The sequence below is a fragment of the Pelecanus crispus genome, chromosome W (genome assembly GCF_030463565.1).
Source record: "Pelecanus crispus isolate bPelCri1 chromosome W, bPelCri1.pri, whole genome shotgun sequence".
In the NCBI taxonomy this organism is placed as follows: Eukaryota; Metazoa; Chordata; class Aves; order Pelecaniformes; family Pelecanidae; genus Pelecanus; species Pelecanus crispus.
In genome coordinates this window covers 18854487-18869061 of record NC_134675.1, presented here as the reverse complement: position 1 = coordinate 18869061, position 14575 = coordinate 18854487, and the positions used below count along the sequence as shown (strand labels likewise).

The following is a 14575-nucleotide window of genomic DNA, read 5'->3' as shown; positions in this document are numbered from 1 at the left end:
GCAGCGGGCACACTGCTCTTGGAGTGCAGGGCCTCCAGCAGCACCGGCAGCGGGTGGGGGAGGCTGGTCCAGAGCAGGGGCCGCAGGAGCACGGGGTTCTCCAGTGGTGGGGGTGTGCCACACAGCTCCTCGAAGTTGTGTCTTTTATAGGTCAGTCCCCGCCTCTACTTTCGCCCCCCTTGAGGCTTATTCCAGAATGTTCTCCACCTTCTGCGCAGGCGCCACTGTGGAGGGGGTGGTCTTTCGGGTGGTTGTGAGCCCCTTCCTCAAATGAACTCTGCATGACCTTTGGCCATCAGAGGGAGGAACTGGGAGTCCTCTGACACGCCTCACTCTGGCTCAGTACCAACTCCACACCAATTGGCTTCTCACCTGTGGTGCTATGCAGACCCCAATTTATCACTATGGAGACCTTAACTTGTCTCTTTGCAGACCTTAACTTGCCTTACCACAGTGTTTGAGGCATTAACTCTTTCAGTCCCTGACACAACTATGTCAGGCAATTCCCTCAGGACTCTGGGATGCATCTCATCGGGTCCCATAGACTTGTGTACATTCAGGTTCCTCAGGTGGTCTTGAACCTGATCTTCCCTTGCAGTGGGAGGGGCTTCACCCCCCTGGTCCTCAACTTGCGGTCCATGGGGGGGGGGGGGTGGTGAGAAGAGAGGTTGCCGGTGAAGCCTGAGGCAAAAAACTTGAGTACCTCAGCCTTCTCCTCATCTGTTGATACTGGGTCGCCATTCTTGTTCATGGGGGGGGGGGGGGTGCTCTTTCTTTAACCTTCCTTTTCTGATTGACATACCTGTAGAAGCCCTTCTTGTTATTCTTTACATCCCTTGCCAAATTCAGCTCCAGCCGTGCCTTGGCCTTCCTGACCCCATCCCTACAAAACCAGGCAGCTTCCCTGTACTCTTCCCAGGACACCTGTCCCTGCTTCCACTGCCTGTGCAGGAATCAGCCCTCAGTGTGGAAGATGGTTTCTTCAGTCTCCCTAAACTGTGTTCTGCAGTCCTCAGGTTTGCAGTAGGAGGGGAAGAGGTGATGTAGCAAGGGAAGAGATCATGAGAGAAGGCTTCTCATTTATTGCACTTCATGCATCACTGTACCTAGCACCTCTACTAGTATGACTTGGTGAAGTGTGGCGGGGGGGAGAGGAAGCTGCAGAATTGGATCAATGGACCTATCTTATAGTCAGTAGCTGTGAAGGAAGCAAGGTGGTATGTTCAAAGAAATGCAGGAAAGGATACTGTAGGTAGAGTTGGTCTTGCAGCTGCAGGGGCTGTGAGTGAGATGTGTATCACGGAGGGAGCTGCTGTGAGCCTTGCCATGGCAAGGAGTCCAAGTTTGGTTTAACCAGCTTTTAAAGAAATGCAAGTGAGAGTGATGCTCAAGAGAACACTAGTGACTAACCATTGAACCCTCTTGCTCAGCTAAAGCACAAGCTCTCCTGTCCTACATAAATTACAGAATAAATTTAACCATACATGCCAACTGGGTCCTCAGCAAGCGTATCTTGCTCCTTCATTTAGTTGTTCAAACTATGGCTGTTGTAATGAAGCAGTGCCTGATAAGGCAGTTAGAGCAGTTAGCACACAAGCCTTTGAATTTGGCTTAAACCATCAATGGCTAAGTGGTCAATGGAGAAAAAGCTACTGAAAGAACAGATGCCAGAATTTCATATGAGACTTCCTAGCAATTTTCTAATGTTCTAATCTGTTTAAGGAATTTACCTTCTGCAAAAGCATTTACCCATTGTTTTGAAGACTTACAAGTTGCAGGAGCTTAACGCTAATTTGTTCACTTAGGCTGTGTATGTGTCTGACTTCTTCAAAGTGAGAAGATGTATGTTTCAACCGAAAGAAGAATCCCATACAACCCTACGTGAGACTCCAACAAATGGAAATCACTTTGACAGTAATCATCAGCCATGAAGAATGACCCACCTCACCTGTCTTGCTCTCCAAAAGGAAAACAATTTCACAAGTCTAACTATGTAATATAAGTAAATGCCTTAAAGGGACTGCTGCTGTTCCTGGATGCTCACTTTACCTGTATATAGTAACATCTACCACAGCTACGTATATCTAAACTTTAAATTTCTGTTGGTTCAAGCTCTTGCTTTAAAAAAAAAGCTATTCAAATTGTAAATGTATTAAAAACATGATAACAATTATATTACATACACTGCTGTTTGTACATGTCTTGTTGAAACAACTGTGGTTTAAATACACACCATTAAAAATAATGTCTTGACTTGTGATGGAAGTAGCATGTGAAGCTGATGAACTTGTTCCATAATGTGAAGTGGGAATTGATCTAGTACTGTTTTTAGAAGATGCCTTCTGTTACAAGTAAAGGCTTGCAGCAAACACAATATCTCTCTTGATTTTTGTAATCCCTATGAAAAAGAAAAAACATAAATAGCAGTTATAACTGAAACAATCCCTGTTTTAAGTATAGTGACAGGCATGTTATACTTTGCAGTAGAGAAAGTGTTACAAGTCTTAAATAGAAGTCATTGTGCATCCATTTTCAGTCATAAACTTGGTTAATGTGTCAGTATGCCTCAAAGCAACACTACCTCTTTAAGTCAAACTTTCTAACATAGATGGTATCTGGAAAGAGCAATGATACTGTTTACCATGAAGTCAATAGCAGAAGTTTATATTCCCAAATCATTCAAACACGCCCCCCCCCCCGACTATACCCCAAACTTGCCTTTCATATGCTTTCTAGAATTACTTTTTACACTGTGGAAGTGAAATACATATCCTCTGCAAACCTGTTTTCCAACTCTGTGTTTCCAATGACTTTTGCAGCCTGGCACATCTGTCGAAGCAATTCTAGCCTTCTCATGCAATGAATTACGCTAACTGTATAAAAATGGTGAGGTATAATGTTGCATCCCGTGCCACATCATGTCACTGAATAATTCAGTTGCTTGAGCTCACTTTGGACCAAAGCAATAGTTCCTTCTCTAACCCTGTTTCTAGAACAGTTAGTTTTCTCTAACCCAGTTTATCTAGAAGCCAAGGGCAAGAACAGCCATCTGTCTTTAAGCTTGGTTTCTGTTTAACAGTATCTTTTTTTCATCAGGCATTTCCTTGAAGTTATCTCCAACTGCTTGTCCTGTTCTTGTTTTCTTCTACTATTTTCACAGCCTCTATTATCTGCTCAGAGGACACCGCAGTCACCGAGGCCAAGGGCTCCGGAGCGGACACTCGTGCCGGGGCACCCTTGCTGAGGCGGCAAAAACAAAGCGCGAAGGGCAGGAGCGGGCAGCCCAGCCCCCCTCCCAGAGCGGGAAAGAGCGGGAAAGGGCGAGCTGCTGACGTGCGGCAGCTCTGACGCGGCGTGGGCGGGGCCAGGAGTGATGGCGGCAGTTTAAAACCCGGTGTAACTGCCACTTGGGCGCAGTCACCGAGGCCAAGGGCTCCGGAGCGGACACTCGTGCCGGGGCACCCTTGCTGAGGCGGCAAAAACAAAGCGCGAAGGGCAGGAGCGGGCAGCCCAGCCCCCCTCCCAGAGCGGGAAAGAGCGGGAAAGGGCGAGCTGCTGACGTGCGGCAGCTCTGACGCGGCGTGGGCGGGGCCAGGAGTGACGGCGGCAGTTTAAAACCCGGTGTAACTGCCACTTGGGCGCAGTCACCGAGGCCAAGGGCTCCGGAGCGGACACTCGTGCCGGGGCACCCTTGCTGAGGCGGCAAAAACAAAGCGCGAAGGGCGGGAGCGGGCAGCCCAGCCCCCCTCCCAGAGCGGGAAAGAGCGGGAAAGGGCGAGCTGCTGACGTGCGGCAGCTCTGACGCGGCGTGGGCGGGGCCAGGAGTGACGGCGGGCAAACCCCCCCCACCTATAAAAGCAGCCCCCAGGGAGCGCGAGCGACCAGGAGCGCGGCGACCAGGACGGGCAAACAGGGCGTGGCGCGTCAGGAGGGCGTAGCGCGTCAGTTTGCGCGTCAGTTCGCGCAGTCAGGGCGCGCAGGAAAGGCTGAGTGTCCCCCCCTCCAAGTTCCAAAGGGGAACCCAGGCAGTGGTCACCGTCCTCCCAGGAGAACACCTGGCAGCCATGGTCACCACCCGCCCGAAAGCCGCCGCCAAAAGGAATGCGGCGACCCAGACGGAGCTCCCGCACAGACACGCGGCCGTCCAGGTCACTGGCTGCAGGGAGTGCCTGGGCCTGTCGCTTGTGCCAGACAGCAGCGGGGACGGCAAATGTCTTCGGTGTGAGCAGGTGGATGATCTGCTCAGCCTGGTGGCAGAGCTGAAGGAGGAGGTGGAAAGGCTGAGGAGCATCAGGGAGTGTGAGCAGGAGATAGACTGGTGGAGCCGCACCCTGCCGTCCCTGGGGCCAGGGCAGCGGGCAGAGGCCCCACAAGGAGCAGAGGATCCCCTACCCTCTTGCCGGCAAGCAGAAGGAGGGGATCCAGGAGACGGGGGGGAATGGAAACAGGTCCCTGCCCGGGGAGGCAGGCGAATCCCCTCCCGGCCTCCCTCACCTCCCCAGCTGCCCCTACACAACAGATACGGGGCTCTGGAGGTTGAGGGCCAGGCAAGCGGGGAGGGAGGTGAAGGGGAAGGTCCAGCCAGGGGGTTGCCGAGGGTCAGTCAGTCACCCCCACGGATTACGACTGCCCCTGTTAAGAAAAAAAGGAGGGTGATTGTGGTGGGGGATTCCCTCCTGCGGGGAACTGAGGGCCCGATCTGCCGCCCGGACCCATCCCACAGGGAAGTCTGCTGCCTCCCTGGGGCCCGGGTTAGGGACATTACGAGGAAACTGCCTGACCTCGTGAAGGCCCTCCGATTATGACCCACTGCTGGTTATACAGGTGGGCAGTGACGAGATTGCAGAGAGTAGTCCTAGGCCAATGAAGAGGGACTTCAGGGCACTGGGGCGATTGCTCGCAGGATCGGGAGCACAGGTTGTGTTTTCCTCTATCCCGTCAGTGGCAGCAAGGAACACTGAAAGGAATGGGAAAACTCACCTGATTAACAGGTGGCTCAGAGGCTGGTGCCATCGCTGGAATTTTGGGTTCTTCGATCACAGGGAGGTCTACACAGCACCGGGCCTGCTGGCGGCTGATGGAGATCGGCTGTCTCCAAGGGGGAAAAGGATTCTCGCCCAAGAGTTGGCGGGACTCATTGAGAGGGCTTTAAACTAGGTTTGAAGGGGGAAGGGGATATAAACAGGCCCGCTAGTAAGGAGCCCAGGGGCGGCATGGCAACATTGGGGGCAAAATCGACAGCCCAGCTTAAGTGCATGTACAGCAATGCACGTAGCATGGGCAACAAACAGGAGGAGCTGGAGGCCCTTGTGCAGCAGGATGGCTATGACATAGTCGCCATCACGGAAACGTGGTGGGACGACTCTCATGACTGGAGTGCTGCACTGGAGGGCTATAAGCTCTTCAGAAGGGATAGGCAGGGTAGGAAAGGCGGTGGGGTGGCTCTGTATGTTAGGGAGTGTTTCGACTGCATAGAGCTTGACAGTGGTGATGACAAGGTGGAATGCTTATGGGTAAGGATGAGGGGGAAGGCTGGAAAGGCGGATGTCCTGTTGGGAGTCTGCTATAGACCACCCAACCAGGAGGTAGAGGTAGATGAGGCATTCTATAAGCGGCTGGCAGAAGTGTCGCAATCGCTAGCCCTTGTTCTCATGGGGGACTTCAACTTGCCAGACATCTGCTGGAAATACCACACAGCAGAGAGGCAGCAGTCTTGGAAGTTCCTAGAGCATGTGGGGGATAACTTTCTAATGCAGCTGGTAAGCGAGCCTACCAGGGGAGGTGCCCCGCTTGACCTGCTGTTTACCAACAGAGAAGGGCTTGTGGGAAATGTCGAGGTCGGAGGCCGTCTCGGGCTTAGCGACCACGACATGATAAAGTTCTCAATTTTGGGTGATGCTAAGCAGAGGGGCACCAAAACTATTACCATGGACTTCCGGAGGGCAGACTTTGCCCTCTTCAGGACCCTGGTTGGGAAAGTCCCTTGGGAGGCAGTCCTGAAGGGCAAAGGGGTCCAGGAAGGCTGGGCCCTCTTCAAGAAGGAAGTCTTAAGGGCGCAGGAGCGGGCTGTCCCCGTGTGTCGTAAGACCAACCGGAGGGGAAATCGACCGGCCTGGCTGAATAGGGAGCTTTTGCGGGGACTCAGGGAAAAAAGGAGAGTCTACCGCCTTTGGCAGAAGGGGCGGGCAGCTCAGGAGGAGTACAGGGATCTTGTTAGGTCCTGCAGGGAGGAAATTAGAAAGGCAAAAGCCCAGCTAGAACTCAATCTGGCCAGTGCTGTAAAAGACAATAAAAAATGCTTTTATAAGTACATCAGCAATAAAAGGAGAGCCAAGGAGGATCTCCATTCTTTGCTGGATGTGGGGGGGGAACATTGTCACCGAGGACAAGGAAAAGGCTGAAGTACTTAACGCCTTCTTTGCCTCTGTGTTCAACAGCCAGACCGGTCATCCCCAGGGTACTCAGGCCCTTGAGCAAGAGGATAGGGATAGGGACCAGAATGGAGCCCTCATAGTCCAGGAGGAAGCAGTTAATGACCTGCTATGCCACCTGGACGCTCACAAGTCTATGGGGCCGGATGGGATCCAGCCGAGAGTACTGAGGGAGCTGGCAGAGGAGCTTGCCAAGCCACTTTCCATCATCTATCAACAGTCCTGGTTAACAGGGGAGGTCCCTGATGACTGGAGGCTTGCCAATGTGACGCCCATCTACAAGAAGGGCCGGAAGGAGGACCCGGGGAACTACAGGCCTGTCAGCCTGACCTCGGTGCCGGGGAAGATTATGGAGAGGTTCATCTTGAGCGAACTCCACAGGCAAGTACAGGTCAACCAGGGGATCAGGCCCAGCCAGCATGGGTTCACAAAAGGCAGGTCCTGCTTGACCAACCTGATCTCCTTCTATGACCTGGTGACCCGCCTGGTAGGTGATGGAAAGGCTGTGGATGTCATCTACCTCGACTTTAGCAAAGCTTTTGACACCGTCTCGCATAATATCCTCCTCGGGAAGCTGGCAGCTCACGGCTTAGACAGGCATACTCTTCGCTGGGTAAAGAACTGGTTGGGTGGCCGAGCCCAGAGAGTAGTGATAAATGGTGTTAAGTCCAGTTGGCGGCCGGTCACGAGCGGTGTTCCCCAGGGCTCTGTTTTAGGGCCAGTCTTGTTCAATATCTTTATCAATGATCTGGATGAGGGGATCGAGTGCACCCTCAGTAAGTTTGCAGACGACACCAAATTGGGTGGGAGTGTCGATCTGCTCGAGGGTAGGATGGCCCTGCAGGGGGACCTGGACAGACTGGATCGATGGGCCGTGGCCAACTGTATGAGGTTCAACAAGGCCAAGTGCCGGGTCCTGCACTTCGGTCACAACAACCCCATGCAACGCTACAGGCTTGGGGAGGAGTGGCTGGAAAGCTGCCTGGCCGAAAAGGACCTGGGGGTGTTAGTAGATAGCCGGCTGAACATGAGCCAGCAGTGTGCCCAGGTGGCCAAGAAGGCCAACAGCATCCTGGCTTGTATCAGGAATGCTGTGGCCAGCAGGAGCAGGGAGGTGATTGTCCCCCTGTACTCGGCGCTGGTGAGGCCACACCTGGAATACTGTGTCCAGTTTTGGGCCCCTCAATACAAGACAGACATTGAGGTGCTGGAGCGTGTTCAGAGGCAGGCAACGAAGCTGGTGAAGGGTCTGGAGAACAAGTCTTATGAGGAGCGGCTGAGGGAACTGGGGTTGTTTAGCCTGGAAAAGAGGAGGCTGAGGGGAGACCTTATCGCTCTCTACAACTACCTGAAAGGAGGTTGTAGTGAGGTGGGTGTTGGTCTCTTCTCCTAAGTAGCTAGCGATAGGACAAGAGGAAATGGGCTTAAGCTGCGCCAGGGGAGGTTTAGACTGGAAATTAGGAAAAATTTCTTTACGGAAAGGGTGGTCAGGCATTGGAACAGGCTGCCCAGAGAGGTGGTGGAGTCACCATCCCTGGAGGCGTTTAAAAAACGGGTAGATGTGGCACTTCGGGATATGGTTTAGTCTGGTCTACCCTTGATTAGTCTAGAGTGGGCTTGGTAGTGTAGGTTAATGGTTGGACTGGATGATCTTAAAGGTCTTTTCCAACCTAGATGATTCTATGATTCTATGATTCTATGACTTTCTGAGCTGTTTAGTAATTCCAAGTGGATTTTTCTTTCAAGTACTTGTTCAGACTTCTCTCAAAAAACATACAGGCTTGGGGGACTGACAAGTTTGCTGCTTTAAGAACCACCACACATTGGTGTGTGGGGTTTTGGTTTTGGGTTTGGTTTTTTTTTTGATACTCCTTAGTTCTTTTGTTGGCAGAGACAGTAAGTGGTCTACCTTACTACTTACTACTCCTGTACCACTCAAGTCTATGGACCACTCTACTATGCAATTGAGTGCTTACAGAAGTGCATACAAGCTCAATCTTGAAATAGCTCCTACACTATAACTATAGTTTGTTATACATTCATCTCCTCCTAACGTCTCAGCTCAGCCCAAGTCACTGTAGCAAGTTGCACAGAATGAGCCTAATGCTTATAGCAGCATACAAACAGTATGCTGTTTGGTTATTTCCTCCCGCATCATCTCACACTGAGAGTCAAATTATTGTATGCAAAATAACAGTCTAAATATTAAAAAAAAAAATCTACAGTTTTAAAAAAACAGGGTAAATATTAGTTCTGGACAAAGCGTAATATCTGGAGAAAAACTGTCTATAGAAAAAGAACATTCTACAAAGCTGTTGTGAAAGTGAGAAGTTAGGAAAAGTAAAATGAGCTTTCTCTTCTAAAAAAATAGCATTCATATGGTACCAGTATGTCATGTCAGTTTCTACAGTAAGGATAGTTTGTGTGAGGGCAGCAGTCTATAAAACTTATTCCTATGAGGTGGAAATATGTTGTCTATTGGACACAAAGCACAAATCCAAAGCAGATGGATTGTGGGCAGCTCCCCTGAGCACGGCCACGCTGCATTCTGGCAGGCCCCAGCTCAGCTCTCAAAGATCCTGCACATCTCTATTTACAAGGCTAACCCTGAAGACTGTTCCAGGGAGTACTTGTTTACAGGCAGCATAGCTGGGGTTGTTGCAGACAGTTTTTTGAGCATGAAAAAAATTGCAGTTTTGGAATAAATTACTATTGTCTATACTTACATCCACAAAACAAAACAGTCGATCTGGAATTGATTAATAGGGTACTTAGTTTAACCATTCTTCCCTACAGCTTTGAAAAGATTCTCTAATTTCTAGTTCTTCCCAACACACACATTTCAGCTTAATGCCAACTCATTTTCATTAGTGTCCTGGTTTCAGCTGGGATAGAGTTAATTTTCTTCCTAGTAGCTGGCATAGTGCTGTGTTTTGGATTTAGTATGAGAATAATGTTGATGTTTTAGTTGTTGGTAAGTGATGTTTCCTCCTTCATTACAACAGCTTTTCAGTATTTTGAACATCCCTGAGTAGTTAAGATACATCTATTGATACTTCTTGGGAATATTGTTTCAGTTTTGACAAAGGTTAGTAAGCAATTTAAGAATATCATCCAGAGATCTGCCCCAAGGCTGGAGAGTTATGAGTGGCAGGGTGTGTGGGACAGCATGGGCAAATGCCTAGGATGGTGGGCACCTCCAGTGTTTTGGAACTTCACCCCTGAATAAGTGCAGAATCCTGAAGAATTAGTAAAGTATTTGCAAAAAGTATGTTGTCACCCTGGCAACTCCAGAGAGACACAAATCATTGCAACATGCTGGGGGCTGGCCCATGCCTACCAGGCCCTGTTCAACACTATTCAGAACCCTTAAGGGGAACAGAAAGTCTCTGGATCTGATGACAAAACGATGGGCACTGAGGTTACTCCAACCCTCGCGACAGGCACTGTGGCTACTCCAGGAAACCAACCTGTGCCGGTATCACTCGCCCCTGTACACAAGAAGAAATATTGGAAGCGAAAGTCAGCTCATTTAGAAAGGGATGATGAAAAAGCAGGGCCATCACAAGGAGAGGAGGAGGAGGAGGAGGAGGAAGAGGAAGTACTCGTAAACAAGACGGAAACCACCCAATCCCCATTCCTGAGTGAGCTGCGAGATTCAGCCATCATCCAGGCAAGCACAATGTCACCTATCTGCTCTGATGCTGGGATAACAGGGCCAGTAGCCTGGAATTAGAGGGTAAGGAAGCCAAGCAGCTGGGATCCCTTTCTAGGGAAGGGGGCATTGATAAAGTGATTGGAAAAGGAGCACAAGCCCTTAGCCTCTGGAGGCAACTCCTGTCAGGCGTGAAGGAAAGGTATCCCTTCAAGGAAGATGTTATATATCGCCCAGGCAAGTGGAACACCATGGAGAGAGGTATCCAGTACCTGAGGGAATTAGCCATGCTGAGGGTGATGTAGAGTGACCTGAACAACAAGCAATTTTCCAAAGATCCAGATGAAGTCAGGTGCACACAACCCATATGGCAGAAGTTTGTAGGGAGCGCACCAGCATCGTATGCCAACTCGTTGGCAATACTGACCTGGAAAGATGAAGAGGCACCAACAGTGGATGAATTGGCTAGCCAACTCCAGGAATATAAACTCTCTCTTCCTCCCTCATCTTGGCTGTGGAGAAACTGTCCCAGGAGGTCCAGCAACTTAAAGAGCATATGTCCTACCCTCCACCTATACGGACCAGTATCACAGCTATTAGGAGTTAGCGTTGCTCCACTCAAGAGAGAGGATACAGAGGGTACACATCACGGGCCACCCTGTGGTTTTACCTGCGTGACCAGGGAGAGGACATGAGGAAGTGGGATGGAAAAACTACCTCGACCCTAGAGGTACAAGTACATGAGTTGCAAGGAAAAACAATCACAAAAGGCGGTTCTCCCAGGAAAATTGCTGCTCCAGTTTCCAGTGGGCAATTCCCCAGACAGAGTAAAAGGGCTAATTTTACTTCCAATCTTAATGAAGGGCTCCTGACTCATATGTACAAGAAGTGAGTAATGAATACTATGACCAGGATTAGAGGGGCCCTGCCTCCAGCCAGGTGGAAGAAAGGGACAACCGGGTTTCCTGGACTGTGTAGATTCGATGGCCTGGAACATCAGACCCACAGGAGTAGAAGGCTCTAGGGGACACCGGTGCTCAGTGTACCCTAATGCCATCAAGCTATAGAGGGGCAGAACCCATCTGTATTTCTGGAGAGACAGGGGGATCCCAACAGGTAACTGTATTGGAGGCCAAAGTGAGCCTAACCGGGAATGAGTGGCAGAAGCACCCCATTGTGACTGGCCCAGAGGCCCCATGCATCCTTGGCATAGCCTACCTCAGGAGAGGGTATTTCAAGGACCCAAAAGGGTACCGGTGGGCTTTTGGTATAGCTGCCTTGGAGACGGAGGAAATTAAACAGCTGTCCACCTTGCCCGGTCTCTCAGAGGACCCTTCTATTGTGGGGTTGCTGACGGTTGTTTTCCTTTTCATTACTATTATTATTATTTTATTTCAATTATCAAACTGTTCTTATCTCAACAAACGAGTTTTCTTACTTTTGCCCTTCAGATTCTTTCTCCCATCCCACTGCAGGGGGAGGGTAAGCGAGCAGCTGTGTGGTGCTTGGCTGCCGACTGGGTCTAAACTGCAACAACTAGCCAATCAACATTGCTCCTATCTGTGGCACTGATGCTTGCTCTTTGAGCACTCAGGCTTACACTGCAACCTGAAAAGGAGGCCATTTACTTCCTTTTTGACAATGCACAGAAAACCAGCCTGTTAAAAATTAAGGGAAGAATCATATGTCAACCCCTGTCACAAGAGCTGAACTTCTCAAAATAGGCCCATAAGATCTAATTTTGTGGGAGCTAGGACTGTTGACTAGGACAAAACTGACTGGCTATCCTTAACCAAAATACAATACATGGAAAATGTTACTGCGCCTGTGTATTCTGAACAGTCAAGCACTGACATAAAAACATAAGTGAGCTACTGCTTCTCCTTTTGTGTTCTCCTTACTCAGGATGCCTCTGCAGTAGATGTAAGGCTCAGACATTCAGTGCGATAGGTGGAATCTGCTGAATGCAGAGTCAAAGACTGCCAGGATTCCTGTTGCTTGCAGGCAACCTGCTTTAGGAAATTCCTCAGTCTATGCACTGGATTACCAAAATGCATTAATTCCTTTGTTTTAAGGGCTCACATTATGCAGCTGTGTACATACAAAGACAAAAATATCATTTGAGAGAGGCAAGACAATGGTGACAGTAACAACTTCAAAAAAGATTTTCAAATATCAGTCATTACACACAGACTTGTAAGACTGGTGCACCTATCCTACTGTTCCTCACAACTTTCAACATATCTAGTAAAAGAAGAAATTAGGTTTTTCATTCTGGTTTGACCTTCAGGTGAATGGCTTGTCTTTTTACAAATTATCTGGGCTTTAATTCATCCTACTTTTAAAATAATGAAAACTACTCAGTATCTTTCCTCAAGGCACAGTTTCTGGTACTCCAATTTTAGGAACCAAATTAACCCAGGTGACAGGTTACATCTAGGCTTCTCAAATATCTGTATTGCACTGCTGTGATGACCCATCCAAAACAGAGACTTGATTACCACATCTCACTTCTGTCATCTTTAAGACAGCAGGAGGAACTTTCAACTTACCAAGTAAATAAAACAATTGACTGTAATGAGGATAAGTGCAAGAGCTGTAATTCTTAATGGCAAGCATTTGGAATATGGTATTTTTCCCTCCAGCAAAGGTAAGTATTACCATTTTTTGCAATACTTAGGATTTCTGAGTTTTATAGAAAGTTTAAAGATGTAGAGATAGCCCTTTTAAAAAGTCTTCTATAGATTCTAAATTATCAACAGTGTAACTATAAATTAAGATATATAGTAAATTTTTTCCCCACTTCGTTTCAGCCATGCAGATACTTTAATACATCTGAGTTATGACCTATTACAAGGTTATTCAGAACACATTTTTGTATATCTGTTACGGAACTACCATCTCACACCTCCTAAAGAAGAACTGATTAACATACATTCAAAGACATTAGTCATTTTGCAGATGTGAGCAAAGTTAGCTCCATTTGCCCATGTATACACAACGTCCATTAGGTTGGGTCTGAAAGAATTTAAGTAATTTTCTTCACCAATTTCCACTTTTGCTTCTACTGACACCTTGGCAATTCTTTTGGCACACTCCTTTAAATTAAAATATTTTAAATTTATAATATGCTTTAAAAAATCTTAATCAAGTGTTTAACCAATAGAAGGGCTTCAATATTACAAGATACTGCAAACAAGATGAGGTTTCCTTTTCAGTGTGAAATTATTCAGAAATAGAAAGTAAACCAGTTTACATTAAGTCTGCCTGCACTAACAACTTAGTAAGCAAGCTTATAAAAGTTTTTAAAGGCATGTTCTAAATTAGCATAAAAGTTTATTGCAAATGAGAAAACCTGTTATTACACGCTGCAAAACCACATGCAATCAGTGCCAGCCAAATTCACTGATGATCCAAAATCAAGTCTTCCTCATGCGCTTATTATACATGCACTTCTCTCATGTTAGCATTAACCCTGAGCTCAGATTTCTAATGGACACATTACCTGCATTTGCTGAAGTGGTCCTGCCAACTGCTCTGTCAATTTTGGCATTCCATTGGACTGAAAAAGACGACATTAAATAATCTCATGTACTCCCATATATTTGCTCTACACCAAATTAGATGCAAAAAACAGAAGTTGCATCAAAATGTGCGCTACTGCCTTCCTAAATTATTCCAGTGACTTCTCAAACCTATTATCAAACACTCTAAAATTTATTGAATTCCCCAAGTACTTGTTCCTCAAACTACATCAGAAAACAAAATCTTTTTGTACAGTAGAGTACAAAAAGAGAGTACAAAAGGAGAGTTTATGACCTTTGGAAGAAGGGGGCAGGCAACTCAGGAGGCCTACAAGGATTTTTTTTTTTTAGGTTTTTTTTTCTTTATACTTTGACTTCAGGGAGGCCTGAGCTTTTTGTAAATTTGGGGTGAAAGGACAAATTTTTTTTGCCTTTGAAAACTACAAAGAAAATAGGAGTTTTGTCTTATTTTCAGAAAAAGCAGTAAGATACATATTTTTCTAATGGAGGGAATGTATATTTTACCTTAACATTTGATTTCTTAGAGAAATTAACAACCACTCTGTGGAGTGATTGCTGGAGGTGACTTAGACACCAGACGTAGATTTACGATTACAAGAAAGGTACAGCATTCATAGAATCATAGAATCATAGAATCATCTAGGTTGGAAAAGACCTTTAAGATCATCCAGTCCAACCATTAACCTACACTACCAAGCCCACTCTAGACTAATCAAGGGTAGACCAGACTAAACCATATCCCGAAGTGCCACATCTACCCGTTTTTTAAACGCCTCCAGGGATGGTGACTCCACCACCTCTCTGGGCAGCCTGTTCCAATGCCTGACCACCCTTTCCGTAAAGAAATTTTTCCTAATTTCCAGTCTAAACCTCCCCTGGCGCAGCTTAAGCCCATTTCCTCTTGTCCTATCGCTAGCTACTTGGGAGAAGAGACCAACACCCAC

At 47.7% G+C, this 14575-nt stretch overlaps 1 protein-coding gene and 1 pseudogene across 1 annotated transcript in view; one reads left to right on the top strand and one right to left on the bottom strand.

Annotated features, from left to right (window-relative positions):
- Positions 1-1931, top strand: part of LOC142596494 (phospholipid phosphatase 1-like) — a 104798-nt gene extending 102867 nt beyond the window's left edge. Inside the window, exon 6 of the mRNA XM_075725618.1 lies at positions 1806-1931. Coding sequence (XP_075581733.1) covers positions 1806-1931 — 126 coding nt within the window. The remainder of the gene's footprint in view (positions 1-1805) is intronic.
- A 414-nt stretch (positions 1932-2345) lies between these two features.
- LOC142596472 (exosome RNA helicase MTR4-like) overlaps positions 2346-14575 on the bottom strand; it is a 74793-nt pseudogene continuing 62563 nt past the window's right edge.